Genomic DNA, 17889 nt, shown 5'->3' on the forward strand with positions numbered 1-17889 from the left:
CGAACAATAGATGCGTTGTTTGAAACATTGTTTGCTTTGAACAGGCTTACTTCATATGCAGCTATTACTAATAAGCCTCGGCAATTTAAATACGTAGATAGACAGCTCAAGGTAATTATGGGCAGTCTTACAGATGACTTATTTACACTTATATTTACATGATTCTACCTCCCAACCGTTCTTAAGTGTCGGGACATATGGTGAGGCTCAATTTTAAACACCTGTTATGAATTTGTTTTTAAAATAATGTAAATTTTAAATTAAAATTCCCTTGCAAGTCGGCGTCTGTAAGGGACGCCTAATCACAACATTCCTACATTCCAAATGATTCCTTTCAAAATATTTCTAGGGTTAAAAGCGATTTCCGATGTTCTCGCTCATATTGACGAACACTTCATTCTGTAGTAATTCAACCGCTTTTGGTTGATGCGGAATTTTTCTTGTTCCGCAAAACAGAGCTAATTTGATAGCAGATAAATTAATGTGAATATTTTCCTCGAGGGAGTGAACTTGTCTCGTGCGTGTACGGGAGTACCATCCTACCAGCAAAGCTTACTACGGATTTGTTGATACCAGAGAGCCCGTTAATGGTATCTTCATTGAGGGAATAAAGCTAAGTTAGTAGATTTCACCATATTCAATACCAGAGAGCCAGTTACTGGTACCTTCACGATGCATATGCACGTCTATGGCAACCGAGTTCTCCACGAATTTGTCAATACCAGAGAGACTGTTACTGGTACATTCACGATGAATATACGCGTCTATGGCAACCAAGTACTCCATGAATTTGTCAATACCAGAGAGACAGTCACTGGTATCTTCAAGATGCATATAAACGTCTATGGTAACCGAGTTCTCCACGGGTTTGTCAATACCAGAGATCCCGTTACTCGTACCTTCACGGAGTATATATGTTACACTCAAACACCGAATTCGGACAATGTCCGAAATTTTTTACTCACTCCGCGATGTGGACAACGTGAATTACCCACGTCGCGGATTGAGCATTTTTTTTCGGACATTGGCCGAAGCGAATACCCAGAACGCGTTGTGGGTAAGCGAAAGTACTCAAGAGGACGAAATAAACACGTTCATCCGGAGATTGAGCAAAACCATAATACCCATAACCCGACGTGGGTAATCTAATTTGCCCACGTCGGGTTGTGGGTATTTGTAATTTGCGCAAACGCCGAAATCCGTTTCCCACAGTCCCAGACGTGCAGGTCGAGACATGCGCCCCCCCCCCCACTATCGTCACTGTTAGCAACAAATAGGCCTACTGTCTATTTTCATTGACATTAGTGCACTGTCGTTATACACAAGCAGTTTTTCTTTGTTCTGTGCGTAAGTGGCGTGTGTTGACTTATTTTAAAGTGCTGTTGTGTTTTGTGATTTTGTTTTGAAATGAAGGAATCATTTCACAGTAAATTGGAAGATCTGATGTCCAAGAAGAATGGTCTCACAAGTCGAAATTTTATTATCGAGGAGCCACGCTATGAAGAAATTATCAGCGAAGTAAAGGAGGCAAAACAGAAGAGGAAAAATGGTCAGTCCTTGATGTCTAAAGATATCGCCGAATCAATCGGTTTGATGTCATAAACATTGGCGATAAAGAAATGTTGATTGAAAAAAACAACTGAAGAAATGACAGATATAAAAATATTTCTGTCGCATTGATCAAAATGTATGACACAATTTCATTCAGCTCACTTACGAGTTGGTCATAAAAAAAGAAAAAGCTATGGAAGCCGAGCTAAAAAAGAAATTTTTGTAACATTACCAGGGAGGTAATTAAAATATATTTGGATCTTTGCGAACCTTGCGCACTTAAGAAAAAGTCAAAAAGTAAAGGGCTGGTTGTTAAACCCATCATTATGACAGCATTAAATTCACGCTGCCAGGTAAGATATCATAGCATTTCTCTAAATAAGACAGTTTCTCCTTTGCTGACAAATACCTAAGCGTATTACGCACTGGCAGTTGTTATAATGAGGTATATGGTATAGTTGACATAACATTTATGTTGAGTCGATTTATGTATTTTTATTGTATTTTAGGTGGATCTAATTGATATGCAATCAGAGCCTGACGGCGAATACAAGTTTATCCTTAATTATCAAGATCATCTCACCAAGTTTGTTGTTCTACGGTCCCTTGAAAACTAAAACTGCTGATGAAGTATCCGACATCCTTTTGGATATATTTTGCTTATTTGGGGCTCCATACATACTTCACAGTGATAATGGACGGGAATTTGTAACCGGGTAAGTGGTAAAAACAAATTACTGTAGTGAAAAGAGTCCACCCTAGAATTTAGTATTTTTGTAATGGTAATGGTACGGTTTTCAGGTTATCGAGAAACCTAGCCAGTAAATGGAGTGCCATAAAACTAGTTACATGGAAAACCAAGACACTCGCAGAGTCCAAGGGTCTGTCGAACGGGCCAATCAAGACGTTCGAGATAGTCTTGTGGCTTGGATGACTGATAACAACACCTCAGGATGGGCAAATGGTCTCAGGATCATTCAGAATACTAAGAACAACAGTTACCACAGTGGGATCAAGAGAACCCCTTATGAGGCAATGTTTGGTTCACCACAGAAAAATGGATTATTAGATTCCCCTTTGACAGCCGACGTCGTAAAAAAAATAACTACTGAGGAAGAACTAGAAGGAGAGTTCTCTAAGCTTGAAAAAAGTTTTAATGAGAAGACAACGAAGAAATAAATGCTGTGGATGAAGATGCTTCGGAGATTTTGACAAGGACTGTAGAAAACAATGAACACGTAGAAAAAGAAACTATGTCCAGCGATAACTTAACACTCTGTAATATAGATTGTGACAAAGCAATAGATTGTGACAAAGCAATAGATTGTGACAAAGCAAACAGCTGTTTTTGAATGTGGTCAGCACATACATTATGAAGTTTTAAATAACGAAGACCTAGGCTTACCTTTGTGCACTCTTTGCTCAAGAAAATCTGCCATAGACACAATACGAGAAAACTGTGTAACTGCATTGAAAAGTCAGGCAGCCAAAATGTTAAAGCGTACTGAAAGAAAATTAACTCCAGTCTCAGTCGGCGATAACGTTTTGGTAAACATTCCTGATGTCGACCGGGGCCCGACTAGCTCCAAGAAAATGTAATGGCTGTTGTAATAAATAAGAACGATGATTCCTATACCCTTGGTACTCAAAGCATGGAGTTCTTGACAAACAGTTTTCCAGAAACCAGTTCCAGGTAGCTCCTAATAAATTTATTAATAACATCGATGTACCTGATGAACAGCTCAATGTCCGTAAAGAAGCAATGAAGTCATCCGGGTCCAAACAAGGTTTCATCAGATGTGGATGCAAGAAGAAGTGTTCGGGCAGATCTTGCAAATGAGTAAAATCAAATTTAAAATGCAATTCTAAATGTCACGGTAGCACTTCTTGTGCTAACAAGTAAAGTGAATACTTTCTGAAAAGAACTTTAATAAACATTGAAAGTGGTACATGTGTGAAAAATAACTTTATTTTTTCTATTTTCAATAATAAGATACTTGTATTTTACTGTTTAGTTTTTGTTTTGATTGAAATAAATGGAATTTCAAGGAAAATTTGATTTTATTTTACTTGTTATAATGGAATTAGTGTAGGGTATGGTATGGTTGTGTTTGGAGGCTTTTCGGCGTTTGGCGCAAATTACAAATACCCACAACCCGACGTGGGCAAATTAGATTACCCACGTCGGGTTATGGGTATTATGGTTTTGCTCAATCTCCGATGAAACGTGTTTATTTCGTCTCTTGAGTACTTTCGCTTACCCACAACGCGTTCTGGGTATTTCGCTTCGGCCAATGTCCGAAAAAAATGCTCAATACGCGACGTGGGTAATTCACGTTGTCCACATCGCGGAGTGAGTAAAAATTTCGGACATTGTCCGAATTCGGTGTTTGAGTGTAACATATACACGTCTAGAGCAGCAGAGTTCACCACGGATTGTCAATACCAGAGATCCCGTTACCCGTAGCTTCACGGAGCATGTACACGTCTAGAGCAGCAGAGTTCACCACGGATTGTCAATACCAGAGAGCCCGTTACTAGTACCTTCACGGAGCATATACACGTCTAGAGCAGCAGAGTTCACAATGGATATTCAATACCAGAGAGGCAGTTACTGGTACCTTCAAGATGCATGTAAACGTCTATGGTAACCGAGTTCAGAGCCCGTTACCCGTACCTTCACGGAGCATATACACGTCTAGAGCAGCAGAGTTCACAATGGATATTCAATACCAGAGAGGCAGTTACTGGTACCTTCAAGATGCATATAAACGTCTATGGTATCCGAGTTCTCCACGGATTTGTCAATACCAGAGATCCCGTTACTCGTACCTTACGGAGCATATACACGTCTAGGGGTTGCGGACGGTGCGTGGACGTTCAGAACCTGTTGGGTTTCGAAACGAACGGAGCTTTCTACAGAATCAACACTATATTTCTCCTGCCGATCCGGCTACGGCTACGACCGGGTATTTGCATGCGGTAAATGTTAACGAGTGACGCGCCGATTATACAATATTCACATTAATTACTGAACGGTCGGTGAAAGTTGAGCAGCGCTGTGTGGAGAAACTTGCAGGTGAGTTGGTATAGAACCACGACCTGCGTGAGTCGAGCAGGAGCAGCAGGTCACTGCGCATGCGTGCAGTAGACGTGCGCTGTACCCGCCTCCCTAGGTGACCGGTTACTCGCTGTATCCTCTTGAGGGTTACGTGAGTGTAGCAGGCCAGGGAAAGCTTCCAAGTCGTGACGTAATATAGGGCAGCGTTTATATGACAGTGTGGGAAATCTTTTCTGTCTCAGAGTAAGATAATGAGTTTTCCAATCTGATATTTTCCATATCCACTAAAAAAGTTTAGTATGATTAACATAATAAGTTCAGTGTTCAAATATTAATAACTGAGCTATATATAGATTTTTACGCTGCCAAAATTATTAAGGAACGAACTACTTTGTACGTTTAATTTTCCAAGTATGGAATCTTCAAAATAATTAATTATGTATTTATTTCAATAATACTGAACTCGCTTAGAAATTGTAAATCTATTTATTGTACATCTATTATTAGTCTGAAATGGATCAGCACTCAATGTAACAGCAGATAGTGAGTTATGACCGCAAAGATTTGGCAATATGACAATGCCGTGGAGACTTGTAACTACAATATTGCTAAATCTCGTGGTGACCCGCGACACGAATGTGCTGCAGGTTGCTCAACAACACACATCACAAAGAGCAACTGAGTTGACTTTAAAGGCATCTATTTTTGCAGGGGGTCTTTGAGTTAGCAGATGGCCGACTAGAAATCGTGCGTTCATTGAGAAAAATGTCGAAGCGTAAGACAATGCCATAAACAGACTGTACGAGAGAGATCTAAAACAGGTTAATGAAGGAAGGAAAGAGTTTCCTAACGCGAGCGGGTGAAAGTTGCTGAAGGCATGTAGAGTCGCATCATAAATACGCCGGAGCTGGAGCCTGCTGCTGCTGCCAGTGCACTGTGCAACAGACACATCTCTTGCGAGCTGTCTTTCCATTTCTTGGCATTTCGTTGGACCACTTACTTCATAAACTGTATAATTACTCCGCCGCGCCGCCCTACTAGACCACTTTCGCGATTTCACTTGGATAATCTGCAACTAACTGCATTCGTGTTGTAATTTCTGCACAAGGTTGAACCACAGTGATTTACACACTGTGGATGATTTCATGCCCATTGGACGAGTATTCACACAGGTTTTTGTTCGGGACCACAACTGAGGTAAATTTACACGTAATGTGAGAATTACGCAATTACAAAAATTATATAGAAAAATGTGTACTTCGCTGTGAAGACGGGTGTATAGTAGGGACAAGTAACAACACAAATATTCCCATTATCGTTGAGAATGCTTGACACCGTTTCCGGCGCTATTTAACATCAATTAACTCGACACTCGGAAACACCGAGGGTGATAATTACATTCGAGTTATACAAAACAGCAAAACCTCTGAAAATAAAACACATAATTTATCTCCAATCGAAAGGTGCTTGTATTCGTGGAATCCGCTCGTGGAAGAAAACAAAAACGAGATATCTAAATCCAGTTCTGGTACGAAACGTAATTGAGGCCGCCTCACAATTATCGCTCGGGGTGAGCAAAAAAGGGCAACAAAGGAGTTAATGCAGGAAGAGCGTCAACAGCGGCCGGCTTTTTGTCTGACATCGGCCCCTGCACGATGCACATACGCGGTCGGGCACGTGCAATACCGTCACTGTAGCAAAGCGTGAGGACACTGGCTGTCACAAGCAGGTCCAGCTTCAGCTGCTTGTAAGCACACTTCCAGTGTAAATAGCTTTGGTTCCACACATGGGATCAGACTGGAGATACGATTGTCAAGGATACATAATTGTTAAATAAAATAAATGTCCACAAGGTGGTTTCAAAGAATCGGGTACACAGCATCGGTATTTAAATGCGTGAATGACGAAACTGTGCTGGCAAGTGATGGATGTGATCCAATACTATACCTCGTATCACATTTCCAATCAACTGTACACACCCACGTGGGGCACGATGGGGAATGTACTACTGCTTTAGCATCCGGCGTGGGCGGAGGGGGAGGGGTAAGTTACCAGTAGATTGCTTCATCTACCCCGTATAAAGCACGAGCACAAATTTGATATGTGTGTGACTACTGGTATAAGTGATTCTATACTATGTCGAGTTTTATATGTAAGATACTGAATCGTCCACGTAGAAGAAAGGGATGGATACGGCTACAATAGATAACTAAACGTCCTTGTAAAACGTACTAGCATGAACAATTAATTGTCTTCAATCTTAAACATGACGTTCGATTCGGAAATTTTCATCCGTTTAAGCTTCCAACAATTGGAGATTATTGGGAAGATTGTTCGAAATTGATTACTGCTTTAGCGTTCGACGAGGTGATTGTTCCATTGCCATAGTACGAACTCTTGTGTGATGAAGAAACTGTATTAACGTTTATGTGGTGATCGATGTAGCTTTTCTCTATGGGACGTATCACGTGCCCAATGAATCTTGCCGTTTTGCTTGGTAGATTATTCAATTGCAAATGTTTTCAAGCCTCACAAGGAGGGCTGTGTTATCAGTAGGTCCACCTCCACCATTTGTACCAATAGCATGAACATGAAATGTGCTGACTGCTAATGATTCCATTGGTGGTGCCATCACTGTTAGAAAAACACCAAAAATAGTGCGACAGTTGACTATGTATGACTTCAAATCTTTTGGAGAGATTGGAAGTATTCAAGTTAAAATAAGAACATAATCGAGCTCTTGTCCACGTAGTATACTCTGAAAATATGCTTTTCGACTCCGTAATTGTGTACAGATTTGTTTAATTTGTAGGACTATACAACCGCCGAAATTCTCTGCTTGATTAAGTACATATTGATTACGTGTATTATATCCAAAATACCATCCTACAGAGATGAGAAATTTTATTTGAAACCCGTTAAATAGGAAGCTGAAATGAGCAGCAATTTGACCAGTTTCGGAGGTTAGCCATGGGTGACTCCTTCAAAATAATGTATGATTAAATAATTAAGTTCTAACAATTTTAAACTGGCGGAACGATTGGTCGAGACAGCGGGTCCACTTATGTTCGTGGCTTGGATTATTTTATATTTAATCGTTATCGTTCAGAACTCGTCAAACTCATCATGATCCCATTCTCTAGCACACTTCAGCAAAACGTGATGAATTTTCTTGGTCAAATTAACGTTCTTTGTTTTCCTTTCATAAGGAACAGGTAACCAATACAACCACTGTTATAATATTAAGCCGAAATTCATATATTTCCTCCATTCATTACCTGGCGTTTAAAAATATTGTTTCAATAAGACTATTATCATTAGTATCATGACTATCTGCCAAAACCTAGTACAAGATTTTACTACGTGACCTTGATCACATATACAGTTTCTTGACATATTCCACATCTCATGAATAAATCTCACATTTATGATGAATAAAACGTTTTACAAATTACGGTACGATGTCGAATGACACATAATGTGATGTTTTAATTATCTCGAGGTACAGTGTTTGGATATATCCTTGAGTGCACGCAATATTGTAATTAATTACATAAATAACGTTATTCCGCTAGTACTAGGAGTTGTCCTCAGGATAGTATTTCATTCACTAAGTAAAATATAATGCAATGATTTAAAAAGGTGAATTTTATCGGGTAGTGCGACAACATCCATTGAATTATGTATCGAATAATTTAGTAAGTAGGAGAGGTAATGGTCATAAAGTGAGCGAGTAGCACGCATGCGTACTGAGTCCCCACGTCCCGGCTGCGCCGCCTCGCTCTGCTCCACGGGTGCCTGCGCTGACTGTACGCAACTGTCCTTACGACAAATACCCGATGGAATTCCGAATTTTCAAAAGAGTGTCTACTGTAAGGAATTTCAAACACCATTTTGAGTACTCAATACTCTCCGCTTATTATTACGGGATTTAGGAATTATAAAATTACTTTTTAGTAGTACAGGAAGTCATTTTTATTTGTCAAAATAGAAGATTTTTTTAATAATTTTTTTTATAGATAGTCTGTGAATGTTTAAACCATTGTCAAATTTACACCTGTACCAAGAGTAGTTTTTCCTAATTAAATACGAAAACTGTGTTATGTTGTTTTCAGTATAGAATGTTTTATGTGCAGATTTTAACGCAGCTGATTATAGGAGAACAGCCACACTCAATTAAGACTCAAATTGGTTTCATGTTGGATGATCTTTATATAACAAGTTGATTCCACGTTGATCATATTGTCACGCTCACAATCATTTATAACGTAATGTAACTGGTAATTGCGCGACGTCTCACACTCTTAGTAGAATCACATATGACATATTAACCTAAGGTGGGACAAAATGAACATCAGAGCTGCAGTTGTTGAGTATGGCCTAGTAAGATAATCCACGCGTTTGTGTAAGATCGATCCACAGGGTCACTACTGCGAGTACAAGCGAATTCTTATGAATTAAATTGTTTGTTAAATTCACTTATTTCATTTATACTATTCCAGACAATTCAGTACAGTATTTTTATGTAACGCTCACCTGAGTCCTCTCTTAAGATTATGATAGAGAACGACAATATCTTTGAAAGACAATCCCAAAGAAATATTACTAATTCCAGCCCTGATGGCAAATAAATCAAAATACATCATGACGCGACGATTGCGAGAATCAACTATTCAAGAGTTGGACACAGCAGCAAGGCAAGCGGAATAAAATTAAATTATTATTGTTGCGGCAACACGGAATCAGTGATTTGTACGTGTTTCACGTGCGTAGCGAGTACGCCTGCTGCAAGAGAATCAGCTGCTATGTGAGTACACGAGCTATCCAGCGCACTGCGACTGCGAGCAGTGCATGCCCTCCGGTAATAACTAACTACAGAGTCCTTATCAAAGCTCGCATACTCGGCCGAGTTTATGGGCTCTAGTGACCCGGACTGACCCAGCAGACCGCGGGAACACTCTCCTCTCGCCTCAGTGTACGTCTAGGGGATATGTTCCTCTGGATCTGTAAGAAGCTAGACTTCACCTGCATTGCCAGTGAGAAAGAGAGAGGGAACATTCCTCTCGCTTCTCTGTATGGAGAGTGTAGGTCTGGGAATATGTTCCTCTGGATCTGTAAGAAGCTAGACTACACCTGCATTGCCAGTGAGAAAGAGAGAGGGAACATTCCTCTCGCTTCTCTGTATGGAGAGTGTAGGTCTGGGGATATGTTCCTCTGGATCTGTAAGAAGCTGACTACACCTGCATTGCCAGTGAGAAAGAGAGAGGGAACTCTCCTCTCGCCTCTCTGTATGGAGTGTGTAGGCTTGGGGAATATGTTCCTCTGGATCTGTAAAAGCCTAGACTAAGCCTGCATTGATAGTGAGAAAGAGAGGGAGCACTCTCTGTACGGAGAGTGTAGGATTGGGGAATATGTTCCTCTGGATCTGTAAGAGCCTAGACTACGCCTGCATTGATAGTGAGAAAGAGAGGGAGCACTCTCCTCTCGCCTCTCTGTACGGAGAGTGTAGGATTGGGGAATATGTTCCTCTGGATCTGTAAAAGCCTAGACTAAGCCTGCATTGATAGTGAGAAAAATAGCCCGCGATTTGGCAAGTTGGCAAAATTATATCCGTAGTTTATGTGATACAGACATGGTGTTCGATAGAACGGTATTTTAATGTAACAGGCAGTTTTTTTCAAATACTACACATTAGCAAAATATAGTACTGATAGGACGTCAAGCCTCCCTTAAATTTGAACCCCGGAAAAGTTATAGTGGTTTCAGAACTAGAGAGGTGTCCAATAAATTTTGAATTGTTGCGCCTGTTTTACAAGACATGCTTTCGTAGAGTTTCGTCAAATTCATCGCATAAAAATGTCAACGGTGTAACCTTCAGCATAGTGTATATTTGTTTTTCAAACAATCCGTAATTATTAAACTTTTTTTAAATTTAAGTTATTTAGTTATTATTGGTTCGTATTGACATTTTTAATTTTGCATGGAAATATATTATTGTAATTTATTTCAAAATATATTATAAATACCTTTCTGAAGAATTGTGCGGTTTTACAAGCTTAGATACGCCTTATAAATCCATATAGAGTTTCCTATCCTTTAGAAATGTATTTGTACCATTCCTAAAAAAACCCATGTTTGCCATCATTTAGATTAAAACTTAATAATACCACGTGATTTGTACACATTCGATTTGCTCTAATAACTTGTTCTGTCGAACAATCGAAAGAAGCTTCATTTACGTCTGTACACGCTCGGTGTATTCACTTTCTAATAGATTGCTAGTTGTACAGTAATAATTTTAAACTCATTTTATTGAGTATAACTGGTATAGCGCTCGTTTTCAGGTTGTCTAAAACTAATAGACGTGATTTTCGAACAGTTTGCACTGTATTATCAACAACAAAATCTCATTTTCTTTCTGTGGTAGCTGGAATTTTGAATAGTTTTGTGTATATAGGCAAGCGATAATGGCACGAAAACGTACAAAAAAGGGCTTGACTAAATAAAATTGTATAGCTAGGACAACATAGCTTGTGCATTATGTATACTAAAGATCTTTCCTTTCACAATTAGTTTTGTTTAGACTTTTCTCTTCGGTTAACTGAAAGCATTTGCATTTGATTAATAACCCAGTAAAATAAGGCAAAATAAGGATGCAACCTCGGAATGAAAGATAGTAAGCTAAAAATTTGCATACGTATTTATTTTGATGGTATAAAACTTACCTGAAAAGTCTCATATAATCAAGTGTACGCGACTTAAGATATTTAAGGTCAAACTTCACGAAAATCAGTTTTTTGCAAATATCTCGTTTCCTTTACGCTAAATGACTTTGAAGGTGGTTAGAGAAATTGTAGAACGGAAAATTCTCTTCAACTTTTGACTGAAGTATTTTTATGTACGTTCAACCCTTTTTGAGATACAGCGCAAAGAGTAGGGGACCGCTTACCTGTATATACGATAATGCGAGGTCAGCCAGTAGAATACAATAAATAAATGAGTTATATTGTTAATTATTCACTTCATATTATTATTATTACTTAATACTATTACTGTTATAAGTGTTATAAGGTCGACACCAAAAGTGTCACTAAAATCTACCCTGATTGCTTAGGGACACAATGTTATCATTTAGTCAGTAATTTACGTATTGCTTTAAAAGTAGTTTAAAATGCTCTTGTCACAACAGGTAAAGGTGTCAAATGTGAACCCATTACAATAACTAGTGCCTCGATACGTCGTCACTCACCACAGATCAAGCCATCATATTACTGTCTCGTCGCCGCATTGTGGCCCGCCATGAAAAGGTTCTGAGGTGCGAATCTGGACTGGAGCTTTTCACACGTAACCCTAGCCGCTAGAACAATGCAGCCTCGGCTCGATTTCCGCCGGCGGCGTTGTGACTGAGATCCTCGGTCAAACCACCGGTGGCAGTGAGACCGGTACCGGTACTGGGTACGTCTTCGTCCACATTATATTATTATATTCTACGTTTGGATGTTATTGGTTTCTCTATCATAACTAGATGTATATATAAAAAGAAATCCTAAAATTATTTTGTTTAAAATATTTATTTCCAAGATGAGCCTTTCGTGATTGCCATTACTTTTTAATAAAGTTACATTTACAAAGGGCCATCAATTGTTTATTGGATAATACAATTACAGTATGGACTGGATTGTGTTATATTGAACACAATTTTTCTGACTACCGATTATCACGTGTTGGACAAAGCTCTGGTTAGCAGAGAACAGCAGGCAGAATTACAGTTAACTACTACGATAAAATATCAAAATCTCAAGTATTCTAGACATCTTTACTCAGAGCGATGCGTCGCGAATTAAAATGTCTTCATTTCTCATTCAATTAGAGAACATATAATAATTTCGAATACCTAATTTCTCGCCCAACCCATCAAACGTTCACTAAACCACTCACTGATGTCATGCTTTCTTTAACCTAAAAATATGAAGTTGTAAGAACAGAATTGTGCAACGTATTGTTATCAATAAATGAAAGAATGCGATTCAAAGTATTAAGTTCCAAACTAATATCTTGCTTACCTCTTTTTTCGTTTTACCTTATTTTTCGTTGATTACAACTTTGCTGCATATATTAAAATTCAATTCAACTTTCTATTGTGTAACTGTTCAATTCCACTCCTACATAAAAAAGTTTTATTTAAAAGAGCTCTTAAAATAAATTAGTTCATTTTCAGATATAAAATATTCTAAAATATGGTATCATATAAAATTAGTTTATAATCCATTATTGTGTAAAATATACCAATAGAGATCACTTCCGCGAAGTTGTAATGTACTTTATGCAAATCTATTCTTATTTATATTTCTTACCATTATAAATCTCCAATAACGTTACTTATTTCAATCGTAAATTTATCACTTGTTTTCGAAGCTTACCTATTAAACAAATTCAGAATAATAGTAAAAGTCGTTAAGTAAAGCTCCTTGTTACTGTCTGATTACTGGGTTTGAAGTCTCGGCAACCAGGAAGTAGAAATTAGACATGGTCAATTTTTCAGCAAAATTGGAGAAATGTCCTTCACCAAAGAAAGCTTTGGCGGGAAACCGTGAGAAACTGTCAGTTACTCTGTCAACCCAGTGGAAAGACCGAAGGTAATGGACGGCCCGTAAAATGAAAAGATGGAGACACTATCAAAATTCAGACAGGGACTGAAACCGTCGATAAGAGATAGGAGCGCATTAGTACCTCGTTAGATGTATGACAGTAAAAAGGATCCAAATTTATGTTAAAGGAACATATCTGGACACGAGAAAGATTTTTAAAGCTAAACCGAATATATCGGAAAGAAGAGTCGAAAACCTGTTGGGGTCATTAAAGGCCCACTTTCCCCGTGTGGACCGAAGCAAGGGACATAAAATGGCTGGTTTATGGGAGGCGAGGTTCGAGAGACACGGTCAGAGAGCCGGTCAGTGATGTACCTAGTTAGGAGGATAGAGGTACTGAAATTCCCTCCCCTGAAATTGTTGGGCTACTACAAAATGAAAACCAATAATACAAACGTACTGTTCCCGAATCAGTGAACAGTCAATGGGAAAGTATATTAAGAGGTTTGTTTTGATCCAACAACAATTCTATATATTTTCTCTGTAATAATTACTTTCATTAAAAATTTTGTAGGTAAAAAAGTATTTTGTGACCATTTTGGGGATCCGTCGGCGACACAAGAAAAACCAAATGCTCATTACTAACTTCATCAGTACTGGAACCGACCCTGACAAAGAGAGAACACAGCGCATGTCCTAATATATCGCGGAGTCTAACTAATATAAAAATATTATCTTCTACAATGATTTATTATTATAATATTTTTCATGTTTTGACCATATATATCAAAACCACATCATATGTGTGTAACATAATTTAAACAAACTTGGTCGTTTTCATAGGTATTAACAGTTTGTGCCCGTTTCCTCACTTTTATAAAACAATGTGTACATATGTTAGTTTTTTATGTTTTCAAGACTATTCAATACACATACTGTAAAATATGCAATGAAATTTGTACTGCAGGCTATCTTATTGATCTACTCAGCTCATACTGTGTAAATCGCAATAATCTAGGTACTGTACATTTATTTCGTACTCTGCAGCTGTCGATACTCTGAACAGCTTCTTAACTAATGATCTTTCGTTTCTATTTGGGGGTCTAGCAGAGTACAGTTTTAATAATGTAAACTTGAGTAATAATGCAAACTTAAAACAAAACGTTGCCTGACCCTTAACAACCAAATATTTTGTTTCTATACCAAATTAAGCTGCAGGTGGCACTAACAAATAATGTATGTAGCAAAAGTACAGGAAAATATTGTCTGCATTAAAGAGTTACTCATCTTACACAATTTGGACAACTTTTTAAAAACGTACTGCAAAAATAATTTTCTTTCATGTTTTAAAATTGAATGATGGAGTTTCATCACCAACCGAACGGAATTTTTAAATTTTATGAGCAAACAATAAAGCGAATTATCATTAAAGATAGTTGTTATCCCTAATATGAATATGAGAAATAAACTTATATATCGTTTGATAGTGTTTGGCAGTAGAAAAGAAAGTTCCTTACCTTGAGAATACAGCGTCCTCTAGTCTCGTTCTCGGCGATCGTGACGTTGTAATAGCTCTGGTCGAAGATGGGCTCGTTGTCGTTGACGTCGTGGATGGTGACGAGGACGGTGGCCGATGAAGAGAGCGGGGGGTTGCCGCTGTCAGTGGCGATCACCGTCAGCTGGGGCACAGGATCGGTCTCGCAGTCGATGTGGGATCTGGTCGTGATCAGTCCGGACCTCGGGTCGATCTGGAACCAGGACGAATGGGTCTCCGAGCTCTCTTGAATGGTATAACTGAGCACCGAGTTGTCCCCCTCGTCTATGTCCACTGCGGTCACTCGAAACACAGAAGTTCCCGGATCGGCCACTTCCAACACGTTCGCGTAGTAAACGGATTCTACAAACTGAGGTGCATTATCATTGATATCGGTCACCCTCAGATGAAACGTCCTGGAAGCGTGCAGAGGAGGAGTTCCCGTATCCGTGGCTATCACACTCAGTGTGTAGTTTGGCCTCTGTTCCCTGTCTATGGGCAGGGAGACTATCACGAGGTAGATTATGTTGTCTTGGGTGGCCAGCCCGAAGTGCCCCTCTCCTCCTTCCAGTGTGACGTTCACGTTCGAATATTCCGTCTTTGAATCCGGATCGTTCACTGAGATCCTCGCCACAAACTCACCCGGCTGAGCCATCTCAGATATCTTTGGTGTTGCGTCGTCACTCAAGAATATCACGTTAATCGTAGGCTGATTGTCATTCACATCGGTCACCCTGATAGAAACGAAAGCTGTTGTCTCTAAAGGTTGGACTCCATGATCTTTCGCGACTACTACGAGTTCGTGCACTTCCTTAGTTTCAAAATCCAAAGGACGGTTGACGGCTATAAGCCCCGTTTTTGAGTCAATCTTGAACATTCCCTCTCGATCACTCTGCCTCCTATTGATTGAATACTCCACTTCACCGTTCTCACTAGCGTCCGCGTCGGTCGCGTGCACTTGCAGGATACTCGTACCCACCGTGGCGTTTTCAGGAACTGTAGCAAAATACCTGCTCTGGTTGAAAATGGGCTGGTTGTCATTGACGTCTTGGATGGTGATGTTAACCGTCATTTGGCCCTTGAGAGGCGGACTTCCTCCGTCCAGCGCCTCTATCAGCAGACTGTAAGCCGCCGTCGTCTCGCGGTCAAGAAACCCGTTGATCTGCAAGTCCAAGTAGAGCACCCCGTCACGCTCTCTGTGGGACGAGAGCCTGAACGCGTTGTTCACGTTACCCGACACAATATTGTACCTCTGCGTATTGAAGATGCCCAGATCCAGGTCTCTCGCGGGGTTTAACGTCCTCTTAACATCGCGAGGGGTATTCTCGGGGAACTCTATGCTCATGACGGGGCTGGGGAAGGTCGGCGCGTTGTCGTTGTCATCCAGCACTCGCACTACCACTCGCACATTCTCGCCGCTAAGGGGAATGGCCACCAGCGAGTAGGAAGCCCGCGTTTCTCGGTCTAGCGGCACCTTGGTCCTGATCTCTCCTGTGTTCTGTTCGATGCTCAGCTCCGTGTCGACCGCGCTCCCTGGCACCGGCACTATGAGGTAAGGAGGCCCGCTGTCGCTGGAGGAACCGTCGCCGATGAAGCCGACTCTCGTGCCCACCGGTGCTCCCTCCGACACCTCCAAGTCCCGCACGTGCTCTGCTCTTGTAATGGCCAACAGCCACACCGCTGCCCACAGCCACATCCTGTTCCTCATCCTTGCGTCACACTCATATCGCGCCTCTCCACTCTGCAACAACAAAACATTTCTATAATTACAGTTATAGCTTACTAGGTAACATAAATTTACCAACTTGTGCTTCGTTTTTGTTGTAATTCAAAAAAAAGAAAAAAAGAATTTTATTGTAAGTTTATTAGCATAAGGGCGTTCCTTCGTGATGTTACTGCTTTGTGCTAGACCCATCTATAAGCTACACCCACTTACACCTATTTAAGGATAAATTTATCTAAAGAGATACAGAAGTTGTGCGGTAGTATAGTCTGGCCGCCTAACGATTGACTGTTAAATGTTTTTAGTGTGAGAAATAACTAGAAGAGGATCATTACTGTACACATAAATTAGCCTGCATTCTTGAACGCACAAAGTCCTAATGTAAATCAGTATTTAATTTTGCAATGTTGTGTAAGATATCGTATATTAAAATAGATGAGTACATTTATTTCAAGTACAAAATTATTGTTTTCACATAAAACATTATAAATAATAGGAGAGGATCGGAAATGTATTTATATGCTATTTTAGTTCAAGAGGAACAATCGAGATTGTAACAAACGTTGTATGAAATTCGACGCAGATACCACAGGTACCTACATGCTATAAATGAATGTTAGGATCTGACTAAAATTCACAAGGAGAAGTCAATAAGAAGTCATAAAGCGTTCCTGAGTCTGCAAGATAAGATGGCTGGTGCCGCGGATTACACAGGACTAATGCCAACTGCTGTCTGTGACATACGAGGCCTAAAGCTCAGACACGTCGCGTCGCCTTCTATCAATATTACATCGGATAAGGAAGACTCCTTTGAAGTGGTTGTAAATTTTGATCCACTATTTCTTTTCCTGTCTTTACCATACTCCCAAACTTTAGGTAAGCTTAACTCAGTGATTTATTTGTTCTTCTTAAGTTCGGTGACTGCTGAGGATGCAGAAGAATACAACTAGCTTCTGTACATTTGACTAGGATTCCAGTTCTTGGTTATCGCAAATAGTGGGTTTATATAATACTTGACAGATACAAAAGTCTCTATAAGTCGTCGATGCCATCAATGTTTCAAGTTTCCAAATTGCAAGGCCAATTGATAAGGCTGTCACATTCTGCTTACTCGTGAAGGCGGAGAAAATGTATTTACAACATACCTGCGTGAAAACTGATCCCCTACAAAGCTTCACACCTCTATGGGTAGTTCTATAGTTCGTGACTCGGGATTCCATAAAAACCTAGAGTCATATTGTATTTAACTAGTCAAGGACAAACAAAAGGTATCCCAATAAAAAAATAGAAGACAGTGCGATGAAGGTATTTATATATGCCGTATTGAGATTATGGAAAGACCTCATGTTGAGAATAAGTATCTAAGATTTTACAACACCAACATACTCCTGAATGAACGATGTTGAAGATATGACTCTGTCTGAGATTTGCT

At 39.7% G+C, this 17889-nt stretch overlaps 1 protein-coding gene across 1 annotated transcript in view; it reads right to left on the minus strand.

Moving 5' to 3' along the window:
* LOC124357241 (protein dachsous) overlaps nt 1–17889 on the minus strand; it is a 307451-nt gene that overhangs the window by 245239 nt on the left and 44323 nt on the right. The window contains exon 2 of the mRNA XM_046808795.1: nt 14718–16475. Coding sequence (XP_046664751.1) covers nt 14718–16442 — 1725 coding nt within the window. The 5' untranslated portion in view covers nt 16443–16475. The remainder of the gene's footprint in view (nt 1–14717; nt 16476–17889) is intronic.

The sequence above is a fragment of the Homalodisca vitripennis genome, chromosome 3, assembly GCF_021130785.1.
Source record: "Homalodisca vitripennis isolate AUS2020 chromosome 3, UT_GWSS_2.1, whole genome shotgun sequence".
NCBI classification, from domain to species: Eukaryota; Metazoa; Arthropoda; class Insecta; order Hemiptera; family Cicadellidae; genus Homalodisca; species Homalodisca vitripennis.